At 38.9% G+C, this 27,631-nt stretch overlaps 1 protein-coding gene across 16 annotated transcripts in view; it reads right to left on the bottom strand.

Annotated features, from left to right (window-relative positions):
• The window catches only part of LOC106081822 (protein lap4), a 704,386-nt gene that overhangs the window by 27,721 nt on the left and 649,034 nt on the right, over positions 1–27,631 (bottom strand). For 12 of the 16 annotated variants that reach the window (XM_059364098.1, XM_059364086.1, XM_059364095.1 and 9 more), the window contains 2 exons: positions 21,735–21,867; positions 13,928–14,113 (listed from right to left, as the gene is read on the bottom strand). In XM_059364098.1, coding sequence (XP_059220081.1) covers positions 13,928–14,113; positions 21,735–21,867 — 319 coding nt within the window. The remainder of the gene's footprint in view (positions 1–13,927; positions 14,114–21,734; positions 21,868–27,631) is intronic. The other 4 variants (XM_059364099.1, XM_059364100.1, XM_059364091.1 and 1 more) reach the window with 2 other exon arrangements.

The following is a 27,631-nucleotide window of genomic DNA, read 5'->3' as shown; positions in this document are numbered from 1 at the left end:
GTCCCCCTATGTATAGGGTGCTTAATTTTTGTTAATAACTGAAGGCCGCCGACTACAGATCTTGGGGATGGTTGTGCTATTATTGAAAAATAAGTTAGGGGAACGCCCCACCCAAATCCCCCCAAAGCGGGCATGCTCACCTATTGGGACAAAACGGGTATCAAATGAAAGGTATTTGGGAGGAGAGTTCAAATTTGATACACAAATTTAGATTCAATTGCTTGTGGTTGCTGCTACCTCAAAAAACCCTCCAAACAGATATGAAATTCGATTGGGTCTATGTGGCATGTTTATTCAAATCAAAAGAAGTTGAATGAAGGCTACGATTCTGATTATCCGATTGAAGTTATCGATTTGTAAAAATATGTTTTACGAAAGTTGATAAAATTTTTGCTTTAAGTGTAAGGTTGTGATTCTCCACCAGCAACAGCATACAATCTTTATCACTAAACACTTTGCATATGGAAAACTTAGAATAACCGTAGGTAAATCGATTTGGTGCCAACCGTGGCGCTGAGAACAGAGACAACGTAGGACATGTTGAAGTTTTTGATGAAAACCCATTTTCCACAGTATACGAAGGGACTCACGGCGACCCCGTAATCTTGGAACAGTGACTTTGATCGAAGGTTTATAATAACGGAATTTATAGTAAAGGAATCCTTGAGGAGCTTGAAACCATTTAAGCCACCCGGATCTGGTGGAATATTTCCGGCATTACTACAGAAAGAGACAGACTTTCTGGCGCCTCGTCTGGCCAAAATTTCCACAGCGTGCTTAGGACTTGCATATACTCCGGAAGTCTGGCAGGAGGCAAGGGTGGTGTTTATACCCAAGCCTGGCAAAGCAAGTTATGCGACACCAAAGGCCTACAGACCCATAAGCCTTACGTCCTTTCTACACCATGATAAAGAGTATGACATCCAGCAAACTGTTCAAATACAAACAGCATGCCTATGTCAAGGGAAGGTCATTGGGAGACGGCCCTGCCCGAGGTTGTGCATAAAATAGAAGAATCGTTCGATAGCAAAACGTACACACTGGCGGTATGCATTGACATCGAGGGGGCTTTTAACAATGTGCCGACCGACACACTGATCCAATCCTTAGACCAGTACGATGTGCTAAGGAACAGGTAGATAAATTATGTGTCCCATGGCATAAATATAAGGGAGAAAGTGGCACAGGGCCCGCCACAGGGGGGCATTTTATCGCCACCACCATAAATGACCTATTACGGATGCTGACTGAGGAGGGAATTGAACCCGTCTTCTACGCAGACGATGTTATAATACTTCTAAGGGGTAAGGATGCGAAAAAGCTATGCAGAAGAGTCAAAAGGGTCTTGCATATGGCATATGACTTGGCTAGACCCAGAGGTCTCAATGTTAACCCAGAGAAGGCTGAAATATGCCTGCTCACGAGGAAGACGATGGTGGGCCAATTTAAAGCACCACGTTTCCTCAATAAGACGATTTCGATATCTGACAAGGTCAAATATTTAGGTGTGATCTTGGACAGGAAACTGAATTGAAAGTGTCACATTCAGGAGCGTACTGAGAAGGCTGACAGATGTTGGGCACTATGTAGACATGCCGTAGGCTCGAAATGGGGCCTGAATCCTAGGATAGTCCACTGGCTCTACAGGAGCGTGATTAGGCTAATACTTACTTACGCCTCAGTAGTTTGGTGGACAGCTATGGGGAAAAAGGGCAACTTAAGGACCATACAACAAGTTCAGAGAACATGTTGTCTTGGCATAGGTGGAGCGATGGGGACCACGCCCACTAGGGCACTGGAGACTATTCTAGATATCCGACCCAATGACATACTGATAAAGTGTGAGGCAGTGGCGGCTATGAGACTTAAGGCTGTGAGAGAATGGATTGAGGATGGGAGCACCTCAAACCATCACGGTATAATCGAGGCGACGATAGGAAACCTGAAAGGAAGGGAAGAGGTATCCGATCGAATACCTGAGATGAACCTTGAAGTCGAGTGCGAGGTACTGCTGCCATCGGCACAGTCTTGGATTGACGGAACCCTAGTATTGCCATCTGGAAGATTTGGCATACAATCTTTATTCCTAAACACTTGGCATATGGGAAACTTGGAATAATCTTAGTTAAATCGATTTGGAGGCCACCGTGGCGCAGAGGTAAGCACGTCCACCTATGACGCCGAACGCCTAAGGTCAAATACCGTCATAAACATCAGAAAAAATGTCAGCGGTTGTTATCCTCTTACTGATGCTGGTTACATTTGTGAGGTATCCTGTCATGTTAAAACTTCTCTACCAATTGGTGTCGCTGTGCGGCACGCCGTTCGGACTCGACATAAAAAGAAGGCCCCTTATCAGTGGGCTTACTCATTGATATGAGAGAAGTTTTCCCTATTCCTTAGTGGAATGTTCGTGGGAAATTAAATGGAAGTAGTGAATTTTTTTTTGTAGATTAGATTTTGTCTGGCCCTCGTTTAAAGTCTTTGCAGTATTGCGTTCTAAAGACAAGGGCATATCTCTCCCAAAACACTCACACCACATCACTAACAACTAAATGCATGAAAAATTAAGTGAAATTTAATTTTGAAGAACTCTTCCTTAAATTTCCATAGAATGAGAGAGTTTAGTCCCCGATGATCTTGGGTTACTTAATTTTTTGATATATCAAGGTGTCCGACTACAAGTCTCAGGGTTTTGCATAAGCAAAATTTCATGGTAACCCCAAAAAACACGAATTTATTAAAAAAAAAAAACAAAGGGGAACGTCCCACCCATTATCCCCCAAAAACGGGCATGTCGACTGATTGGGACATAACGTGTATCAATTGAAAGGTATATGGGAGTAGAGCTCGTATTTAATACAAAAATTGAGAGTAAATTGCTTGGTCTTGCTCCTATCTCAAAAAACCCTCCAAAAGGATATGTAATCCGATTGGTACTATTGGGTTGCCCAAAAAGTAATTGCGCATTTTTCATATAGTCGGCGTTGACAAATTTTTTCACAGCTTGTGACTTTGTAATTGCATTCTTTCTTCTGTCATTTATCAGCTGTTACTTTTAGCTTGCTTTAGAAAAAAAGTGTAAAAAAGTATATTTGATAGAAGTTCATTCTAAGTTTTATTAAAAATGCATTTACTTTCTTTTAAAAAATCCGCAATTACTTTTTGGGCAACCCAATATATAGGGTTTCAATTGAAAAGTTGTGAACAGGAGGCCACGAATCTGATAATCCGATTGAAGTTATCAACTTGTAACAACATTTTCTACTAAAATCAACTTTTCCCTAATTTCACTTTTCAAAGGACACAATAATGAGATGCTGAGATGTTTTTTTTTCCAAGTGTATGGCTGTGATTCACCACCAGCAACAGCATCCACTCTTTCTTACTACTAAACACGTTGCATATGGGAAGATTAGAATGCTCTTTAGTTAAAGTTTGTTTGTGGGTAAGATTTTGTCTGGCTCTCTTCTACAGTTTGTGTTGTGCTGCGTTCTAAAGACAAGGGCATGACTCCCCCAAACACTCACACCACACTCCACACAAAATGTATGAAAAACGAAGTGAAATTTTATTTTGAAGGACTTTTTTAAAGGACCCTAACTTATGTTTAGAACATTATTGAGGGTTATGCGAGCATGCAAGCTGGCAAGTGAAGAAGACAAGACAACCACGACGAAGGATAACAAAAGAGAAGGAGAAAAGCAAATCATGTTAAATCTTAGATGGTCGTTGGTTTAGCCCAAGGCAGCAAAGTTGTCGCTTTAACAACCACACGCTGCAATAACAACAAAAAATAAAAACCAAAGAAACGCAAAAAAAAAAACAAGCCAACAATAAAACGCAAAATTCCTCAACATAGGCAAGCATACGAATAGTGGCTTTATTGAGGCAAACACTGAGCAGCACAACAACAACAAACTCCAACTTGGGGTTGGCTAGAAATGGAATTCTATAGCATTTTGAGCCCGTAAGGACAATATCGAGTTGCTGGCCCTTGCATTTGTAGTTGTTTGCACAATACACAGCGGTTGTTGTGGACATAAACGCACACCATCATCCATGACAACATCTTTACGAGTACAACAATATCTGTGACCGGAAGCAAACTGAACAAATTTAAGAAAACAAGTTGGTGAAAACCCCAAAAAAAACGACAACGATTCTTGGACACACAGAATGCTGAAAGGACCTTTCCCTATGCCCTGGCATTTTCCAATGTCATGCTTCCAAGTTTGATGGTGTAAACAAACCGAGTGTGGCGAAGCAACAGTCCTAGTCCTAGCTACTGCAAAACATCTCGCAAAACAAACACTTGCACTCAGCTGTTAATATTGAAATAATCTTCTGCTCCAATTTGTCCACTGAATGCATGAGGACAGCAGCAACACCAACAGCTCTTGCCAAACATCCTTCGTTGCATCCATTGTGTATGGCTAGGGCACAAATTTGTCGATATAATTTCAGTATTTTTGCGATTTCATGTTTATAGCTTTCTGACTTTCTTTACAAAAAAAAAATCTATGGATTTTTGTGGTCTGCTGCATAACAAAAGGATCTGCTGTTGGGTCATCATGGTTCTGGTTTGCCCAAGACAGAGCAAATCTTTTATGCTGCAATTATTTGCTGGTTGTTAGAGAAACTTGAAAATCTATACTGGGAAAACTCTTAATTATTAAAAGAATGGCCAAGAAAAAGGGAAAAGAAAGAAATGCACAAATGAAAAGACTCGTCATCAAGGGAATAGAGGATTTAATTATATTGTGATATTTACGGAATTTAGCTGTATAATGTGTTATGTCCATACATTTCTCCAATGAAAAATAAATCGGACGAATATATATGTGACCTATATCCAAATCTGAACCGATTTATACTAAATGTAATAATCATGGGGGAAGTTATAGAAAAAGTTATTGACCATATTTTGGAAAACTGGCTGATAAATACACCTTTAAAGGCTCAAAAAGTGAGTAATGTGACCTATATTTTAACCTCAATCGATTTATAACAAATTCAATTTGGCTAAAATTGAGTACGTGAAGTACACTTGTGTCTTTTAACACCCACAACGAATCCTACTTTATAAATGGACACAGGTCCCTTAAAAAACCGATACCCCCATAAGACTTCTGAAGACCATAGATGCCTCAATCAATAACCGTTTTGATTGTTTCAAAATAATTCAAATACAATCTCAGTTAACAAGGGTAAATTTTTAGCAGAATCCATGGTGGTTTACTGTCGGTAAAGATGTTCATACACGACGTCCTCGCGTTAGTACTACACCATTTCACGCATTCCGCGATCGCCTTGATCTCCACCTGCAGGACCGTATTATTGTCAGACAGTCTAAAACAAATCTCAGTCCCTGGGTTCTCAATGTATACCCCCAGGCCCACTCTGTCCTCTAGCTATGATCCATCCGTGTAACATGATCTTCCAGATGGCAATACTAGGGTCCCGTCAATGCAAGACTGTGCCAATGGCAGCAGCGCCCTGCACTCGACTTCAAGGTTCATCTCAGGTATTCGATCGGAAACCTCTTCCCTTCCTTGCAGGTTTCCTATCGTCGCCTCGATTATACCGCGATGGTATGAGCAGCTCCCATCGCCTTAAGTCTCATAGCTGCAGTGGCTGCCTCACAGTTAATCTGTATGTCAATGCGTGGGATATCTAGAATAGTCTCCAGTGCCCTAGAGGGCGTGGTCCTCATCGCTCCGACTATGCCAATACAACATGTTCTCTGAACCTGTTGTATGATCCTTATGTTGCAATTTTTCTCCATAGCAGTCCACCAAACTACTGAGGCGTAAGTAAGTGGTGGTCTTATTACGCTCCTGTAGGGCCAGTGAACTATCTTCGGATTCAGGCCCCATTTCGAACCAACGACCCGTCTATATAGAGCCCAACATCTGTGAGCTCAGTACGCTCCTGAATGTGACACTTCCAATTTAGTTTCCTGTCCAAGATCACACCTAAGTATTTGACCTAGTCAGATATCGAAATCGTCTTATTGAGGAAACGTGGTGCGTTAAATAAAACTAAGAAATTTACAAAGACAACCACACTTTGAAGGCTTTGAAAGATTAGGATTGGCCTATTATTAGTGTGTTGGCAATCAGTGAAAAATTTAGCTCTGACTTTATGACCAAATGGGGTGCCACTACATTCTAAATTTTTTGATATATGAAGAGGGGGCGGTCCGCTCCCCCTTACCTTAATTTTCAAAAACGCCAGGTCTCGGTTATGGATGTTGCGCTTTAAGCGAAATTTTGTGTACTCTCTTATAGTACCCTAAAAATAAAAATTTGGTATCCAAATTATCTAGGGGGGCCGCCCCACCCTAAAACCTACCAAATATTTATTTTGACCAATCACAACAATATGGGACTCAAATGAAAGGTATTTTGGAAAAGAAAACATTTCTGATATCCAATTGTCGGACCAAGTGTTAGGGGGACCACCCCAAACCCCGAAACACCAAATCCCAAAATCGGACATATTTACCGACCATGTCAATATGGGACTCAAATGAAAGGTATTTGCGAATAGAAAACGAATCTGATATCCAAATGTGGGATCAAGTTTCTGGGGGTCCACCCCTCCAAAAAACACCTCCAAAAAGAGGACAAATTTACGATCGGAGCAATATGGGGATCAAAAGAAAGGTCTTTGGAAGTAAAGCAGGAATCTGATATCAATATTCAGTAAAAAGTGTATGGGGTTACCCCCATAATAGGATACCCCCCGAAAAGGCTTATTTACTGACCATGGTAGGCTTAAATAATAATCTATCCAATTGTGGGACCAAGTGTTTGGGGGCCGCCCCTCCAAAAGTACCACCAAAAAGAGGACAAACTTACGACCATAGCAATATGGGGCTCAAATGAAAGGTCCTTGGGAATAGACCACGAAGCTGATATCAACATTCGAGACCAACTATCTAGGGGACAGTATTAAAGGGAGTGGATCTCGATATTGATAGTTTTTATGGCCCATACCCCAAACCGGACATATTTGCTGACTTTTGCAATAAGGGGTTAAATGAAAGGTATTTGAGATTAGAAAGAGAATTTGATTTCCAATTTTAATTTAATAATTTCAGAGTAGAACACGGTGCTGATATATTTTCAGGGCTAAGTGTTTTGGGGGACCACCCTACTCCCCAAAACAACCCTAAATCGAGCATATTTACCGACCACGTCAATGTGGGTCTCAAATGAAAGATATTATAGGGAGAAGAGTACGAAATGATACCCACTTTCGGGACGAATTTTTGGGGTCTTCTCCTTCCCCAAAACACCCACAAAAAGCAATTATTTATTAACCATCGCAATATGTGGCTAAAATAAAGGTATTTGGGAGTAGAATAAGAATCTGTTATCCAGATGTGGGACCATGTGTTTGGGGCACCGCTCCTTTCGCGAAACACCCCCTAAAGAGAGAAAATTTTGGGGCCAAGTGTTTGAGGACGCCTCATCCCATGAACACCCCTTAAATCAATGGCAATATGGGGTTTAAATAAATGGTATTTGAGAGAAGAGCACGAAGCTGATATTCAGAGCCAAGTGTCTAGGGGACCACCTCACTTCCGAAAACACCTCTAAATCGGACATCATGAAATAAAAACTTTTAAGAATGGAGTATATTTTTAACACCCAAACGTTAATAATCCTCCGAGCCAATTCATAGACCAATAGAGAGCATATAGGATTCAGATAAAGGCATTTAGATTGTTATACTGTTAGTCAAGCAATATACATCTACTATTTTCGTATCATGGTATTTCACTAAAAGCTCTTTAATTGTCGAAAATACATATTCAAAGCATAATTTTGTCCCACATAAAGTAAAAGAAGACGCAGCGGAGCGGGCCGGGTTCAGCGGAGTTTTGTATACATTTTTAGCAGAATCCATGGTGGTGGGTTCAAAAGATTCGGCCCAGCCGAACTTAACACTCTTTTACTTGTTTTCTTTTTATGCACTCCACCTAATTTCGTCCATCCCTTTGTAACAGCTCGAAATATTCGTCTTAGTATTTTTTTATTTATTTTCTTGATCGTCATGACATTTTAAGTCAATTTAGCAAGGTCCGCCCGTCCGTCTGTCTGTCGAAAGCACGCTAATTTTCGAAGGAGTAAAGCTAGGCTCTTGCAATTTTGCTCAAATCCTTTTTATTAGTAAAGTTTGATGGAGTTTGTAAATGAATTAAATCGGTCTATGTTTTGATATAGCTGCCATATAATCCGATCTTCCGATTTGACTTCTTGAGCCTTTAGATGACGCAATTACCATCCGATTAACAAGAAGCCTTTTTGTTATGACTTCCAAAATCTGTGCCAGGCATGGTCCAAATCGATTCATAACCAGATTAAGCTGCCATATAAACCTATCTTCGGATTTGGATTCTGGAGCCTCCGGAGGGAGCATATATTACTCGATTTGCCTGGTATTTTTCCATATCTTCTAAAAGCCATGACAAGTACGGGTCTTATCGGTCAATAACTTGATTATAACTCTTATAGATTTTTGAAAAAGTTATTCAAAGAACTTGTCACATGCGATCCTTGGTGGAGGGTATATAAGAATGGGCACGTTTGCACTTAAGGCGCTTTTTCTTGCTGTCACTCGATTCGTTCTCCAATTCATTGAAAACAGCTGTTTTCCCTTCATAAAATCAGCTGTTTCTATGTATGAAATGAATTTTAATTTCCAGGTTTTTTTTAAAACATTTTGTTGCAATTTTTTTTGCAATGCTTCATTATTGCTGTGGGTGGTTTTCAAATATGTTAGTGTCATCAATAAAATCAAAGCTAAATATATATACTCTTGCAAAATTATGTAGTTGTAATTTAATAAACTCAAGGTTGAATATATTCTATAAATTATGGTTACAATTTCACCCAAAAACTAAAGAAGAGTGCTGTGATATGCGTCAGCAGCATGAATTTTATAAGTGTGTGTGTGTGTATTTGAAACAAGGTGCCTGATTGCGCTTTTCTACAAATGGGTTGTTGACTGAGTGAATGAGTGCGGGTGTGAGCTTAAATCTGCGTGGGTTTTACGTGGGCCGCTGAGATATATTTTTATACTGGTGACTGTGTGGGTGCTCATAAGACGCCCACAATGTGGAGAACAACAGCTAAAAGTGTTTGGGTGTGTGTGTGTGTGTGTGTGAGAAACAGTGACTGAGTGAGTAAAAATGCTTATGCCAAAGGCAATCGAGCTGTTATTATTCTCGACATACAACATAAATACGTGTTCAAAAGCCAATGGGTGGCAGTGTGTGTGTGTGTATAAGTTTAAGTATTTTACTGTGCATAAGTGCTGCACAAAATTCTCAAGAACTATACGAAATACATACAGTTAACCAACAAATAAGAATCTCTTAGACTACGACAACTAAACATGTATGGGAGCAATACATATGCATTTCTAACTGTACATATCTATAGACAAAAGAAGATGGGCTAAATTAATTAAATTTGAAAAAGGAAATTCTAAATAAATTCTTGCTTGCCTATGTGAGAGTGTGCGTGTTGTTCTATATGTGTGACTTAATTGTATTATTTAATTATATCTCTGTGGAATAAGCTACAAGGATTGCACAGGATAACAAAGTGTGCATGTAGTGTGTGCAGCAGCTAATGTCATTTATCTACAAATGTTTTATATAATTTTAATGTAAATTTCACAGTTATGGGATTTAGTGTGAAATAGTATTTCGCCTCTATTTATACAAGATCCATGAGCTTCTTACTTCTCAGTGGAACTGATATGGCAATTATTTGTTTACAAAATTTTCCACATGCAATTTGTAATAAATCTCATCTAAAACGATATTTAATGCTACTAATTACACACACACACATCATACACTCCTTATGCACAGTGTTGGAATTCTTTATCGATATTTGTGTAAAAGGGAAATATTTATTTGGGGGGTTGGTGGAGCACGATTAAGGATTTCTATAAATACACTTCGATTAAAGCCATGTGGCATAAATAGTAAAATTGAATATTGTGATTTTAATTTTCAACAGATAATCGAGTGTTTCTAATTGAGAGTATCCAACCTAAGGTGATTTACAGATTACACGGAACTATTAGTCAAGATATTATAATAGTAAGGTAGTTTTATACCCATCACAACAGAATGGAGGTAAAGCTAAGTTTGTTATTCCATTAGCAATACATCGAAATATTTCTTTTAGTCCCTAAAAAAGATATACATTTTAAATCTCAAGCATTTTGCGATTTTTGTATGACTGTCCGTTGTAGCGCAGAAGTTAGCATGTCAGCATATGACGCTGAACGCCTGGGTTCGAATCCTGGCGAAATAATCAGAAAAAATTTTCAGCGGTGGTTATTCCCTCCTAATGTTGGCAACATTTGTGAGGTACTATGCCATGTAAAACTTCTTTTCAAAGAGGTGTCGCATTGCGGCACGCCGTTCAGACTCGGCTATAAAAAGGAGGCCCCTTATTATTGAGCTTAAAAACTTGAATCGAACTGCACTCATTGATATGTGAGAAGATTGCCCCCGTTCCTTAGTGGAATGTTCATGGGCAAAATATGTAATTTGCAATTTTCTGTTGTAATCTAATCTGAAACTTGTTACACTAGTATTTCATATAGTCCACTGAATGCTGAACATAAAAATACCGTGTGTGTAAGGTTAATTAGTTAACGGCGGCATTCTTCCAGCTGGCTAACTTAGAGGAAAAGTAAGGAGCTCTACTTCTAACCGTGGTACTTCTAAACAGATGGCTTTAGAAGTTCTAATATTGGGTTGCCCAAAAAGTAATTGCGGATTTTTCATATAGTCGGCGTTGACAAATTTTTTCACAGCTTGTGACTCTGTAATTGCATTCTTTTTTCTGTCAGTTATCAGCTGTTACTTTTAGCTTGCTTTAGAAAAAAATTGTAAAAAAAAAGTATATTTGATTAAAGTTAATTCTAAGCCTTATTAAAAATGTATTTACTTTCTTTTAAAAAATCCGCAATTACTTTTTGGGCAACCCATAGTTTCAGAATACTGAAGCAGACAAGTCTGCAAAGAATTAGAACATCTTCTGATTGTTAATGCGTTACACATAGCAGGTGTCCTACACATTATTTTTCACCGACTACCTCCTTAAAACTACCTATGTAATCTTGGAGCATTCACCCACAAAATCCAGTACACCTAGAATGTGCAGTCCTACCAACTCGTCTGATATACAATCTGTTGGGGCACCTAACGGCTAAGTCTACTACCCACAAGCCCCGTAGCTCCTCCTCCCGTTTTGACTTATCGAGTTCATTTCAAGAGAATATCCCTTCTGAATTCGACAAAGTTAGATTAGGTTGAAAAGAGGGTGCAGTTATTAATCTACCCCATGACCTAACCTCGAAAAAGAAAATTTTAAGTTTGGAATTCCGTGCTACTTACAAAATCCTTAAATGTTTTCCATACCACTCCCCTAAGTTGGTTCATGTCTGGTATCGTGTCCCCACCTAAGTACCGTGCAATGACATAGAAAATGCTTCAACGTCTCATCATCTCCCCGCCACATGCCCTACTCATGCTATCACTTGCCGCATCGATTTTGCATAAGTGAGCTCGTAGTCCTATGTGTCCTGTTTTGACACCAAAAGCTTTACTGACCTCCTTCTTACTTCCTTACAGTAATAGCCTTGCACACTCACGATCCGGATCACCCCATAGGATGTTCGCCGTCCTACCGACTGTTTCGCTGTTCCACAGTGTTACATGCGCGTTTTTGCTCACGCCCTCAAATCGGACTCCGTCAAGCTCGTAGTCCTATGTGTCCCGTTATGACACCAAAAGCTTTACTGACCTCCTTCTTACTTCCTTTCGGTAACAGCCTCGCCCTCCACCATCCGAATCATCCCATAGGATTTTCGCCGTCCTGCCGACTGTTTCGCTGTTTCACAGTGTTTGTCGCTCACGCTCGCGTTTTTCGCTCAGGCAGTCTGTTGACTTAGTCCGATTTAAGGGCGGCAGTTTTCTGGTCTTCACTCCCAAACTTTACCGTCACTCGTGACTTTACCGTCCTGGTTGTTATTGCCCCAAATGGCCATTTTACTGTCTGTAAAGATGTTCACACTCGGCGTCCTCGCGTTAGTACCACACCATCTCACGCATTCCGTGATCGCCCGGATCTCAGTCCCTTGATTCTCAATGTAGACCCCCAGGCCTGCTCTGTCCTCTTGCTTTGATCCATCTCTGCATCATGGTCTTCCAGATGGCAATATTAGTGTTCCGTCATTCTAAAACTGCCGCTGGCAGCAGTGCCGCGCTCTCTATCTGATCGGAAACCTCTTCCCTTCCTTCCAGGGAAGGGAATAGAGATAGCCGCCACAGCGGGTATGAGACATAATAAGAAATCTGTGTGGAGCATGGTGCAGCCTTTCCATTATTCGAAGTTTTAGTGGCAGACAACATAATACCACCAACGGAGATGATGGATATTTGTCGTCCTTTTTTGACCCTTTAAGGGAAATACCATATCTGATTTGATTACATATAGACCGATCTTGGGTTTAGACTTCTTGAGCCTTTAGAGGGCGCAATTCTTATCTGATATGGCTGAAACTTTGCACATGGCAATGTTCCAGTTCCAACAACTGTGCTAAGTATAGTTTAAATCGGTCCATAACCTGATATAGCTGCCACATAAACCGATCGTATGTCTTGATTTCTTACGCTTCTAGAGGGCGCAATTCTTATCCGATTTGACTGAAATTTTGCAAATAACGCTGAGGAATGACTTCCAAAAACTGCGCCATGTATTGTCTCAATCAGTTCATAACCTGATAAAGCCGCCATATAAACCGATCTTCCGATTAGACTTCTTGAGATCCTACCATGACCAGGTACCATGCTCTGAGCTCAACTAAGAGAGTCTCTCTCATAATAGGTAAGAGACGCAAAAAGCTTCTCACAAAACATCAGACCGCGGTGCTTTTGTTTATCCTGATTCTTACGGGGTATATTCCCTAAGACAATCTAGCCATGTCCATCATTTGGAATCACTTTGCAGGCTTTAAAAAACGATTTTAAGTTGAAACTTTTCACAGATAGTTTTTTACCATAGACAGGTGAGGATCGAAGGTATGTTTTATGGGACAATATCTTGATATACGGATCATAGAACCAAGGACTTAGAGCCATAAAAGGCCCATTTATTACACAATTATGCTGAAATTTGCACAGAGACTTACATATTAGCCAATGTGTCCCCTCGATTTCCTTAACTGATTTTGTCTATATAGGACCATAATGGAAAATCAAAATATATATTAGGGTAATGACTTTTTGAGTTTTTTTGTCTCAAAAATTATTTCCTGTTGCACAAATGTTTTTGTTACTATTTTAAAGATTTTTTTTATGATCATAAACATTTTTCAATCTAATTATTTTTTGTCTTTACTTACTAAAAAACTTATTTTTTTCACTTTTCAGCGATAATACTTAAGGCTAAAAAATAACTGGTAAGTGATAGTTTTTATGTTACTTTTCTTCTCCCCCTCAATATTGAAAATATTTCCTTTCTACACAAAAAGAAAGAAGCAATTCCAAACATTGTGCTTTATCACTTAACTGCTGAAAACCAACAAAAAAATATTCTTTACAAAACCCCAACAAAGAAAATTTCTCAAAATAAAACCAAAGGTGCTTATCAAACAATCTGCAACATAGAGTCGAATACAAAACAAAAAACGAAAAAGAAACCAAAACATCTTCAAACCACAATACGATAAAAGCTTTTACCGAGTAGAGAAAAGCCAATGAAGAACAAACAAACAAAACCAACGTTAAGAGATACGAACTAAAAAAATTTTGAAATGTTGAAATTGTGAAGCCACAGAATATCGATAAAAAAAATACTTTAAATAGCCAATTTCCAATGCTAACCTCGGTTTCGATGATCTTTTCAATGTACTCAACGGTGCGCAATTGAGGACGGCCCGTTATGGGACAAGGCACCTCCTCAGTGCGCCGAACAATTTTCTCATCGAGTATTTTTTCACGTTCACGTATAACGACCGCACCATCACTAGACTTTATGGCAATTTTTGGAAAAACAATTTTTGTTGCCTGCTTTTGGGGGAAGAGAAGAGAGAATGAGAAAAAACACACACAAGACAAGATAGAGAATGAGACAGGATACGGATATACAATAAATGTTTATAGAAAAATTGAAAAGATTATGGTATTGACTAGTCGAGATGTGAAGAAGAAAGAAAGAAAAAAAAACGACGACAACAATAAAAACAAACAAATCAAAAGGACACTTAACTGCTAAAATAGCCAACATTTGTGAAATAAATAAATCGGAAAATAGAGAAAAAAACCTGTCAGAGCCATACAGCGTTTGTTGCCACAAGAAAAGAGACTGCCGTGTTTTTCGTCTGGTCTGAGCCAGATGCCTAAGGCCATTTAAAAAATCTTGGATTTAAGCAAACTTTCAGGACAATAAAACAAAATAATCCCCCTATAAGTTTAGCTGCAGAGCAAACAAAAAAACAAAAGACACACACACAGAAAGAAAATAAAACATTTTCCAGCATTGCAAAAATAACAAAGTACCTATCAAAAGAGCCTTTAAATAAGCTCTATTTGTTTATTGGCATTTTATTCAAGTGGCAATTTGTAAATGATTTAAAGATTTCTTAAATGCCTATCGAACACTAAATGCTGTACTCAATTTCCTTAAACATGTCAGTAGTATGTTTGAATTGATTTTAATTTTCTAAGTCAATTGCCTATAGGTTAATTTCAGATATTTCAATCAATCATAGAAAGAAACTTCGGCAATGATACAAATGCTAATAACTAAATAAAAACTCTAGTAACAAATACAAAATTTTTAAATGAGCAACATGAAAAATAAAAGCCGGACAATAACAAATGAAATGCTCCAACTTATCATCATCTTCCCCGCATGTCTTACACATGCTATCACTTGCCGCATCGATTCTACATAAGTGAGCTCGTAGTCCTATGTGTCCCGTTATGATACCAATAGCTATACTGACCTCTTTCTTGCTTCCTTTTAGTAATAACCTCGTCTTCTCACGATCTGGATCCACCCATAGGATTTTCGCCGTCCTACCGACTGTTTCGCTGTTCCACAATGTTGCATGCGCATTCGTCGCCTACTCTATTAACTCGGACTGTGTCGACCCGAAAGGCTTCGGGTTAACCAAGTTTATTGACGGGAGTCCTCTGGCCTTTACCGCCAAATCGTCTGCCCTGTCATTCCCCTTACTCCGTTATGGCCCATCACCCAAACAATGAGGATTTTCCCATCCTCAGAGAAAGCGTTAATCTCCTTCTTACACTGCAAGACTGTTCGTGACCTTACCGTCCTGTTTGTTATTGCCCTTATGGCCATTTTACCGACAGCCATACATTTCTGTGGTAGACCACGGACGTAATAACAAGGCAAACCGAAATGGCGGAAAAAATCATGTTCCACACTTCATTTCGACCGTAGAGTGGCTGTCCAATTCGCCAGATGACGATCAGAGGGACTTTTCCATTTGAGCCATTTTACAGAGCAAGGTAAGGACCAAAAAATTGGCCAAAATATCGGTCGAGTATATTCGTGCAGCACGTTTATTGATCCATGCAGAGCCGTAGTCATAGACAAAGAAAAGGTATAGGCTTTGAAACTCAAAATGCTAGTAAAATAATTCAAAAGTACTTCGTTCCATGTCGCCGGAGTTCCTTCCGCACTCACATATAAACGACAGAGAATTTGACATTTCTGCCAACTGTCAAAGCCAGAGGACAGAGTGGGCCCTGGGATTTACATTTAAAACCCAGGGACTGAGATCTGTTTTAGACTGCCTGACCATAATACGGACCTGCAGGCGGAGATCCGGGAGATCACGGAATGCGTGAAGTGGTGTAGTGCTAAGGCTAGGACGTCGAGTGTGAATATCTTTACAAAGCACTATGGTATTTATTATTTATTTAATTTATTTTAAGCCTCCCGATATCTGACCTAAATATGGCTCACATCGGACTGTATTTAGATATAGCTGCCATATAGACCGATCTTTCGATAAGGGGACTGAAGCCCATAAAAGCTTTATTTATTACCTAATTTCGCTGAAATTAGGTAATAAATAAAGTGAGTTTTTCTAAGCCCCACGATATCCGACCTTAATATGGTTCATATCGGTTTATAATTGGATATATCTCCCAAAAAGGCCAATATTTTGTTCTACAGAATTGAATAGTGACATATATATTAGGCCATTCAATATCCATGCCGAATTTGGTTGCTTAGGTTAGGTTACGTTGAAAAGAGAGTGCATATATTAATCCGCCCCATGCCACTATGGACATACACCTAAGCCAGTAATCGGCTTGTTGTGCGCTCTAAAAGCTATAAAATAACCTTTAAAAAGAAAATTCTAAGTTAGGAATTCCGTGCTTCTTACAAAATCCTTAATTGTTTTCAATGCCACTCCCCTAAGTTGGTTCATGTCTGATATTGTGTCTCCACCTAAGTACCGGTATCTGTTAGACGCGAAAGCCGGTCAATGACAAAGAAAATGCTCCAACGTCTCATTATCTTCCCCGCATGTCCGCATGTGTAGGACCACTTGGCGCACCGATTTTACATAAGTGAGCTCGTAGTCCTACGTGTCCCGTTATGATACCAATAGCTACACTGGCCTCCTTCTTGCTTCCTTTCAGTAATAGCCTCGTCATCTCACGATCTGGATCCCCCCATAGGAATTTCGCCGTCCTACCGACCTTTGGTTGCTTAAGTTTACCAATTTTCAACGGATTGTGACGAAATGGGGTTTACATATATACCCGAGGTGGTGGGTATCCAAAGTTCGGCCCGGCCTTTTCACTTGTTTATATTCTCTATCAGCTCCACATATTAATTAGATTCCGTAATAGTATTCGAACGAATTGATGGATTTCTAAATTTAGACCATAACTTAGTGATTCGATCCTATAAAAGTACGAAAATGCCCATCAATCTTAATCAACATATTTCCCAGTATTTATCTATAACATAACAATCATATAACACTATTGCCATCAAATATTGCCTCAAATGTCATTTCATTATCAGTTGTAGTATTTGTATCATTGCCGTTGTCGTTGGTATTAATTTCCAAAAATAAAAAAAAATCTGTGCAAAACGAACAATATAGGCTGTATTTAATTTCCGTTTCTGCAACATAACATTTCTATGCTTGACATTTTGAAATGATGATGAATGATCAATTGCTTTATTGGTTGGTCAGACAGTTGGTCGGTCATATGTCAGCCAAACGTTCTGAGCAAGGCCAAAAAAAAAAAAAAAAACAAAATAAAAATCCAACAAATCAAACAAGTTATCCCTTTCAGCCTTGAACTATGTTTTTGGGGGGCAATCCATGGCCACAGGATGTTTGAAATTGAATATATGATTAAATAAAAGAGAGAGAGAGAAGAAAACCCAAAATATATCGTTTGCTGTTAGTTGGCTTAAAGCGTTTATAAAAAAAAATTAGTATGGCTCTTTATATTCCAAAAATAAAACAAATTGGTTGGTTTAGTGCAAATCAATCAAAACACAAAGCTGTTCAGTAACCATTCGAACCTTATGGTAAGACATGAATACAATCAATACTATAACACTGGAATATGTAAATATTTATTTAACAATATAGAAAGAATATAATCAAAACAAGATGAATTTGTTAGAGAGATTATGAAATATAGATGAAAGATAGATGCATGTTAAGTTGCTTGAGGTAAAGTGGACCCTTTCTTCACAAACCACCAGTTAACAATATATGGCCACATTTACACCAACACTTATTTACTTAAATATGGGTCGATTTGTTGTAAGAGAGAGTCAAGATAAGCAAAACACAAACAATACCCAACATTGTTATTTAAAATTGTAATAAGAACCCTAGCTCATACTCTTTACACTGAAGTTTGTCTATTCAATATTGAAGAGTAAGAACCAGAGTTGTTGTTGTTATATTTTGATGTTTTTTTCTCCACATCTTGAATTTAAAATGTTGTTCTACATATACTTTCTTTATTTTCCTTAAAAATTTTACATTTTTACGCCTTCACTTTATTCTTTTTAATTGATAATGAGAATGAACCGTAATTGTTATTAACAAATGATGATTGTGTGGCAATTTTGTGGTAAGCGCTCAATTTAATAAGTTTTTGCTTAGACTTGATAAGATAGGTAGAATTTCTAAAATGTTTGTATTCAAAAGTCTCTTATTTCTGGCATGACTATGTTGAAGTATTGATTGCAAAATGTTGATTTCAACTATTTTTTATAATTTTACTAGCTGAACCGGGACGGCTCCTCTGCGCCTTCTTCTACTTTATATGGAACAAAATTATCCTTTGAATACTTATTTTTGACAATTCAAGAGCTTTATGAATACCATGCTACGAAAATAGTAAATGTTTATCACTTGACTAACAGTAGAACAATATAAATGGTTTTATCTATTCCCATATGATTTTATTGGTCCATGAATTCGCTCGAAGTGTTTTATTTTGGAAAATAGATGTACTCCACTCTTAAAAGACTTTATTTGAGGCCGATATTCTCATGGTGTCCGATTTAGGGGTGTTTTCGGGGGTGGAGTGGTACTTAGCTCTGAAAACAAATATATAAACATGGTGCTCTGCTCTCAAATACCATTTACTTAATTCTCATTCACCTCATATTGCCATAGGATTAAGGGAAGTTTATGGGAAGAGGCGTCTCCAAACACTTGGCCGAAAAATTGGTTTGGTTATCATTGGTTCGTTTTCTAATCTCCAGTACCATATATTTGAGACCATGATCGGTAAATTTGTATTCTTAGTCCTGAAAATTAATCAGCATCGTGCTCTACTTTCAAATATAATTTATTTGAACTCCATATAGCCATTGGCCTCAAAATTGGGTATCAAATTCGTTTTCTAATCTCAAATACCTTTCATTAAAACCCCTTATTGCAAAAGTTTGGAAAAATTTCCGGTTTGGGATATGGACCCTAAAAACTATCAATATCGAGATCCACTCCCTGTAAAGGCTTATTTGTCATGGTGAGCAAATACGTCTTTTATTGGGATTTTTATGAGTGTGGCATGTCCCCTACGCAGTTGGTCTCGAATGTTGATATCAGATTCTTGGTCTACTCTTAAAAACCTTTCATTTAATCCCCATAATTCTGTAGTCGGCAAACATGACCGGTTGAGGAAGTGTTTTGGGGGATGGGGCGGATGTTCAGGGAATTGGCCCTGAAAATTTACATCAGATTCATGTTCTACTCTAAAATACCTCTTATTACAGCCCCATATTGGAATAGTTAGCAAATACGTCCTACATGGATGGTGTTATGGGGGTGGGGTGGTCACATAGACCCCTTTTCCCGAATATTGATATCAGATTCGTGCTTAACTCCAAAAGATCTTTCATTTGAGCCCCATATTGCTGTGGTCACAAATTTGTCTTCCCATATTCCCATGGTCAGTAAAAAAGTCCTGTTTAGGGGGCTGTTTTGGGGAAGTGGTAGACCCCCAGAAACTTGGTCCCACATTTGGATATTAGATTCGTATTCTACTCGCAAATACTTTTCATTTGAGTCCCATATTGCGACGGTCAGTAAAAATTTGTTGTTTGTTTGGTATTTTGGGAAAGGGGTAGACCCCCAGAAAATTGGTACCGAAAGTGGGTATCAATTCTCGCTCTCCCCCCCAATTCCTTTCATTTAAGCTCCACATTGACATGGTCGCTAAATATGTCCGATTTAGGGGTGTTTTGCCAAACACAAAGCCCCTTAAATATATCAGCAACGTGCTCTATTCTCATATATTTGAATCCCATATTGCCATTGGGCCTCAAAATTGGACATCAAATTCGTTTTCAAATCTCAAATACCATTCACTTAAACCCTTATTGAAAAAGCCAGCAAATAGTTATCGAGCTTCACTGTCTTGAAGATCAAAATTGTCTGGGTGAGCAAATACGTCCTACTTGGGGGTTGTTGTGGGACTTCCGCTAGACAGTTGGTCCCGAATGTTGATGTCAGATTCATGGTCTGCTCCCAATTACCCTTTATTTGATCTCCATTTTTATATAGTCGGAAAACATGACCGGTTTGGGGGTATTTTGGGGGATGGGGCAGCCACTCAGTGACTTGGCTTTGAAAATATATATCATATTTCTGTTCTACTCTAAAATACTTCTTATTTGAGTCTCATATTGCTATGGTCAGCAAATACTTCCTATTTGGGTGGTGTTGTGAGGGTGGCGTGGCCCCGTAGACACTTTTCCCGACCATTGATATCAGATTCGTACTTTACTTCCAGAGACCTTTCATTTGAGTCCCATATTGCTATGGTCGTAAATTTGTCTTCTTTGGGGTATGTTCTCCGGCGGTCCCACAAACACTTGGTCCCACATCTGGATATCAGATTGGCATTCTACACTCAAATACCTTTTATTTAAGCCCCTTATTGCTATGGTTAATAAATAAGTCCTGTTTGGGGGCTGTTTTGGGGAAGGGGAAGACCCCCCGAAACTTTGTTCCAAATTTGTATATCAGATTCGTATTTTATTCGTAAATACCTTTCATTTGAGTGCCATATTGCTATGGTCGGTAAATATGTCTGCTTTAGGGGTATTTTGGGGGTTGGGTGGTCCCACAAACACTTGGTCCGACATTTGGATATCCGATTCGTATTATACTCTTAAATACCTTTCATTTGTCCCATATTGTCGTGATTGGTGTATGTATATATTTGGTTGATTTTGGGATGGGGCGCCACCCCTAGGTACCCTATCCGAAATTTGAGTACTTGTAGGTGAGAAATTTGTAGGTTACTATAAGACAGTATACAAAATTTCGCTTAAATCACACCACCCATCTCCGAGATCTGGTGTTTCTAAAAATTAGGGTAAGGGGGAGGGTCCGCTCCCCCTTCAGATATAAAAAAATGTAGTACCCTATTTTCACCACGAGATCATTATGCACCATCAGTGAAATTTTCAGGCGTTTCTGAGTCTATAAGGGACACACAAACAAACACAAATTGATTTTTATATATTGGGTTGCCCAAAAAGTAATTGCGGATTTTTTAAAAGAATGTAAATGCATTTTTAATAAAACTTAGAAAGAACTTTAATCAAATATACTTTTTTTACACTTTTTTTCTAAAGCAAGCTAAAAGTAACAGCTGATAACTGACAGAAGAAAGAATGCAATTACAGAGTCACAAGCTGTGAAAAAATTTGTCAACGCCGACTATATGAAAAATCCGCAATTACTTTTTGGGCAACCCAATATATAAGAAGAAGATAGACTTCTGGTAGGCGAAATGGCTGCTTATTCAATCTTTTTATCGATTACTCAGAGTCCAGAATGACCAACATTTAACTTTATTTCCATTCTTTCGAAATGGCTGCTTAATCCCCGGTCTTCCTACTTAACTCATCTTATGTTAGACTTATTCACTCTTGTTATCAATTACTCAGAGTGCAGAATGAACAACATTTAACTTTACTTCAATTCTGTCATGCCAAAAACGCTCAGTATTATGTTTCTTTACCATTCAATTTCATTTTATTTTAATTGGTGTAAATGTGGCAACATTAAGGCTAAATGCGAACGTTAGTAAAAGCACACAAAAAAAAACAAAAAACATAATATAAAAAAAGGACATGAATTCAAATACTAACCTCTGTGGGAAGTAGGTCCGTTGACAGGTCATCGGCAATTCTGGTCATATTCTGGATAACAGTTTGAGCCTCCACGGCACCCTTCTCCAGCGAACGCAAACGGGCAGCACGCCAGGAGGCACGTTTCTCAGCGCTTTGATAAGGCATAAAGGAAATGAAGGAACCCACACAGGTGGGGGGAGAGGAGGGGAGGAAAAATAAAAAATTATATTAATTATATGATGACAATTTAGAAACATGATTGGGGCATATTAAATGAGGAAACATAGAAACATGTCAGACCAAACCGAAGAAAAAAAACCTTAACACCCAGAACATGGAAATAAAAAATATCTATAAAAATTTATTTATTAAAAGTAAAAAAAAAAAAAAAACAGAAAACATTTTTATAAAAGGAAATCATTGAGGAAAACGCAACAAAGAAAATAAAAGTGCTTTGGAAATTGCAAATAAAATATAACTGGACCATAAAAGTTTAAATTAAAACCATTTCAACTTGAAGTCTAAAAAGTACTTAGGACTATCACAATATCAAATAATTACAGTGGGAAAACATTTTTTTTTTTATACAAAAAGAAACTTGATTTGCGTGCCAGTTCAACATTTAGCCAACAATAAAATTACATGGAAAATGACAAGAACAGAAACCTTAGACACCCAAAAAAAAAGTCAACAAAAAAATTATTCTGCTTATCTATGATCTAAAACATCTTAAAACCCCCAAATGGTAGTAGCAGGTACATAAATTAAAAACCAAGCTGCTCCTTAGGGTTGGTGGGGTAATGCTGTACACATCTACAATGCGCCCACTAGGGCAAGTATACGGATATCCATTTACTGAGGAGGCTACAATATTATCAACTTAAATTAACAACAGCAGGTGTTTGTCGCAACGCCAAATATTCTTAACCTCTTGAGATGGCTGAGATATACACAACATTTTGCTAAGTGCCAAGTGCCAAGCTACTATGCCATTTAAAGGGGTGCGATTACCTCAGCTTACATTGATGGGTGCAATTTGGTAAAGAGTTTTTTTTTTTGGTGAAACAAATCTGGAGTTTAATACAAGGAAAGGAGAAAGGAGAAAAATAAGGTTCTAAGTTAAGGCTTTAGAATACGAAGGGAAGTCTTTTGGAACATCTCCAAGAAATGTTAAATAAGGTACAAACAGTTTTCTAACGAATTTTTAAACATGTAACAAAAGAAAGTTTTTGAAACAAATGTCTATTGAAGCTCAGGGTTGATTATTTTTGTTTTGTAGAACATACTACAAAAATTTAAATTTTTTAGCTGTATATACTACCCGTATATGCTGAAGACTCTAGAAAGAATGATTAAGGCATATTTAAGGGCGAAGACTCCCAGAGATCGCCTGTCGCTACAAAAGCAGGCCTAAAACAGGGGTATGTCCACAGAAACTGCCCTTTAAGTGTGCCTTTTGCTACAGGTTATGTCTTTGATACAAGACCCCAATGGCAATGGTTGAAAAATGGGCACAAATTTGGTGCTGCAAGATTATTTTCCATTGTCCAAACATCGAGGAAGAGGAAACTATAGAACATCTGTTATGTGCCTGTACTGCACTGGAATGCAAAAGAAGTTCCATTATAGTTTCTTTTTCCTTTAAGGATTTGTCTAAGATAGCGAATGCAAAGATTCAAAAGATATTGGCGTGGTTCCACGATAGGAACTGCCGATATCTTCCTTCCCCTGTTTCTGTGGTAAAGAGCTTGATAAATTTTTATTCATTGTTAGCATGTGGGGAAGATGATGAGACGTTGGAGCATTTCCAATGTCAGTGTAGATTATCTTTCTCAGGATTACTGGCTAGGGTTTGCTGTGTGCCTGTACTGCACTGGGATGCAAAATAAGTTCCATTATAGAAGATTCGAAAGATATTGGAGTGGTTCCACGATAGGAACCGCCGATATCTTCCTTCCCCTGTTCCTGTGGTAAAGAGCGTGAAAAATTTTTATTCATTGCTATCAAGATGATGAGACTAAGAACCTAAGTTGGTTCATGTCTGATATTGTGTCTCCACCTATGTACCGGTATCTGTTGGACGCGAAAGCCGGGCAATGACAAAGGAAATGCTCCAACGTCTCATCATCTTCCCCGCATGCCCTACACATGCTATCACTTGCCGCACCGATTTTACATAAGTGAGCTCGCAGTCCTATGTGTTCCGTTATGATACCTTGCTTGCTTTCATCAATAGCCTCGTCTTTTCACGATCCGGATCCCCCCATAGTATTTTCGCCGTCCTACCGACCGTTTTGCTGTTCCACAATGTTGCATGCGTGCTCGTCGTCCACTCCCTTAACTCGGACTGTGTCGACCCGAAAGGCTTCGGGTTAACCAAGTTCATTTCCCCTTACTCCGTTATGGCCCGGCACCCAAACGATGCGGATTTTCCCATCCTCAGAGAAGGCGTTGTTCTCCTTCTTACACTGCAAGAGTGTTTGTGACTTTACCGTCCTGGTTGTTATTGCCCTTATGGTAATTTTACTGTCGGTAAAGATGTTCAGACTAGACGTCCTCGAGATCGCCCGGATCTCCGCCTGCAGGACCGTATTATGGTCAGGCAGTCTAAAACAGATGTCTGTCCCTGGATTCTCAATGTATACCCCCAGCCCCAATCTGTACTCTAGCTTTGATCCATCCGTGTCACATGATCTTCCAGATGGCAATACTAGGGTTCCGTCAATCCAAGACTGTACCGATGGCAACAGTGCGTCGCACTCGACTTCAATGTTCATCTCAGGTTTCCGATCGGAAACCTCTCCACTTTCTTCCAGGTTTCCTATCGTCGCATCGATTATACCGCGATGGTATGAGCTGCCATCGCGGTATAATCGAGGTGTGAGCTGAAAATATTTTTTATTCGCGCCACCATCCGATGAGGGTATACTAATTTCGGTATTCTGTTTGTAACACCTCGAAATATTCGTCTAAGTTCCCATAAAGTATATATATATATATTCTTGATCGCCATAAAATTTTAAGTCGATCTAACAACGGCCGTCCGTCTGTCTGTCCGCCCGTCTGTCCGCCCGTCTGTCCGCCCGTCTGTCTGTCCGTCCGTCCATCTGTCCGTCCGTCCATCTGTCGAAAGCACGCTAACTTTCGAAAGAGTAAAGCAAGGCGCTAGGATGCCACCGTAACGCAGAGGTTAGCATGTCCGCCTATGACAAAAATTTTTTCAGCGATGGTTATCCGTTCCTAGTGATGGCGACATTTGTGAAGTACATTGCCATGTTAAAACTTCTCTCCAAAAAGATGTCGCTCGCGGCACGTCATTCGGACTCGGCTGTAAAAAGGAAGTCCCTAATCATTGAGCTTAAAATTGAATAGGACAGCACTCATTGATTTGTGAGAAGTTTGCCCCAAATCCTTAATGTTCATGGACAAATTTGCAAAGCTAGGCTCTTAAAATATTGCACAAATACTTCTTATTAGTGCAGGTCGGTTGGGATTGTAAATTGGTCATATCGGCCCATGTTTTGATATAGATGTCATTTAAACCGATCTTGGGTCTTGACTTCTTGAGCCTCTATAGGGAGTAATTCTCGTCCGATTTGACAGAAATTTCGCACGTAGTGTTTTGATATCACTTCCAATAACTATGCAAACTATGGTTCAAATCGGTATCTAACCTGATATAGCTGCCATAGAAACCGATCTTGGGTCTTGATTTCTTGAGCCTCCAGAGGGCGCAATTATTATCCGATTTGGCTGTAATTTTGCACGTGGTGTTTTGGTATCACTTTCAATATTTGAGCTAAGTACTGTCCAAATCAGTCCATACCCTGATAAAGCTGCCATATAAACCGATCTGGGATCTTGACTTCTTGAGCGTCTAGAGGGCGTATTTCTCGTCCGATTTGACAGAAATTTCGCACGTAGTGTTTTGGTGATATCAATTCCAATAACTATGCTTAGTATGGTTCAAATCGGTACATAATCTGATATAGCTGCCATATAAACCGATCTGGGATCTTGATCTTCTTGAGCCTCAAGAGAGCGAAATTCTCATCAGATTTGGCACAACGGCTTCTCCCATGGCCTTCAAATACGTGTGTAATATGTTCCGATTCGAACTATAGCTTGACACAGCTCCCACATAAACCGATCTCCCGATTTTGCTTCTTGAGTCCCGAATCGGACTATAACTTGAAGTAGCTCCTCCGTCCTTATTTATTAAAGAGATAATGTGCAAAGAACACGATAGATGCGATCCATGGTGGAGGGTTTAAGATTCGGAGAACTCAGCACGCTCCTATTTGTTTTTAAGTTCATATTTTTATTTTTAGGAGGCCATCGTAGCGCAGAGGTTAACGTGTCCTCCTATAACGCTGAACCCCTTGTTTCGAATCCTGGCGAAACCATCAGAAAAATTTTGAAGCCTCCTAATGCTGGATACATGTGTGAGATATTATGTCATGTAAAAACTTCTGCCCAAAGAGCCTCCTAATGCTGGCTATATGTGTGAGGTATTATTCCATGTAAAAACTTCTGCCCAAAGAGGGATCGCACGTCGGCACGTCGATCGGACTCGACTAAAAAAGGCAGGCCCCTTATCATTGAGCTTAAACTTGAATCGGACTGCACTCATTGCTATGTGAGAAGTTTGGTCCAGATTTGGATATAGCTGTCATATATACCGATCTCTCGATTTATGGTTTTGGGCTCATAAGAGGCGCATTTATTGTCCGATGTCGCCGAAATTTGAGACAGTGAGTTGCGTAAGGCCCTTCGCCATGCTTCTTAAATTTGGCCCAGATCGATCGATCCGTATAGACCGATCTGTCGATTTAAGGTTTTGGGCTCATATGGAAAATCATCCTATATGGCAGTTTTATCCAAATATGGTCTGATATGGGTCACATCTGACAGGAATGTGAAATGGTCTTCCAGAACTCACTGTGCCAGTTTTCATAGAAATCGGATAATAAATGGATCTTTTATGGCCTTAATACCCAATAGCGGGAAATGGGGTAGGCGGTCTATATGGCAACTTTATACAAATAAAGTCCGATCAGGACCAAATCTCACAGCAGTGAGTAGGGGTCTACCAGAACCCCCTGTGCCAAATTGCATCGATGTCGGATGAAAAATTAGTAATTTATTGCCTCAAGTCTATAGTCCGACTTTATGAGATCAGAAGGTCAGGTCTATGCACAAAGCATACGAAATCATCAACAATTTTTATATGTTTTTTATACCCCAGATATCTGCAAAATTACAAACACACACCTTCTGGGTATGTATAGTTAAATACCCGGGTATTTACCCAATGTACGGGGTACATACCTTTTGGGTAGTTAGTCATAGCCCATATCTGTAAATGGGCCATATCGTCCATGTTATGGTAAGGCTCCCCCCTATACACCGTTCTCCCGATTATATTTCTTCAGCCTCTGGAGAGCGGAATTCTTATCCGATTTGACTGAAATTTTTACTTTGACCTTTTCTATGATACTCAACAGATGTGAAAAGTATGGTCCGAATCGGTCCAAAACCAGATATGGCTCCCATATAAACTGAATTCCCGATTATACTTCTTGGGCCTCCATAATGCGCAATTTTTATCAGATTTTGCTGCAATTTTGCTCAACGACTTCTTTTATGACCTTCTATTTTATTTTATTTTAAGTTATTTTATTTTGTTTCATTTTATTTTAATTTGTTATTTTATTTTATTTTTTTTTATTTTATTTTATTTTGTTATTTTATTTTATTCTATTTTATTTTATTTTATGCCACTTTGGCTAAATATTTGCAAAATTCAACATAACCTACTTTACCATCACCAGCATCATGTTATATTTTCTTAAAGGGATATCTTCGTATCATATACCCTTGGTATTTGTTTCAAGGCCATCGTATCCAGTTAT

The sequence above is a fragment of the Stomoxys calcitrans genome, chromosome 2 (genome assembly GCF_963082655.1).
Source record: "Stomoxys calcitrans chromosome 2, idStoCalc2.1, whole genome shotgun sequence".
NCBI lineage: Eukaryota > Metazoa > Arthropoda > Insecta > Diptera > Muscidae > Stomoxys > Stomoxys calcitrans.
This window is presented reverse-complemented; position numbering and strand designations above follow the sequence as displayed.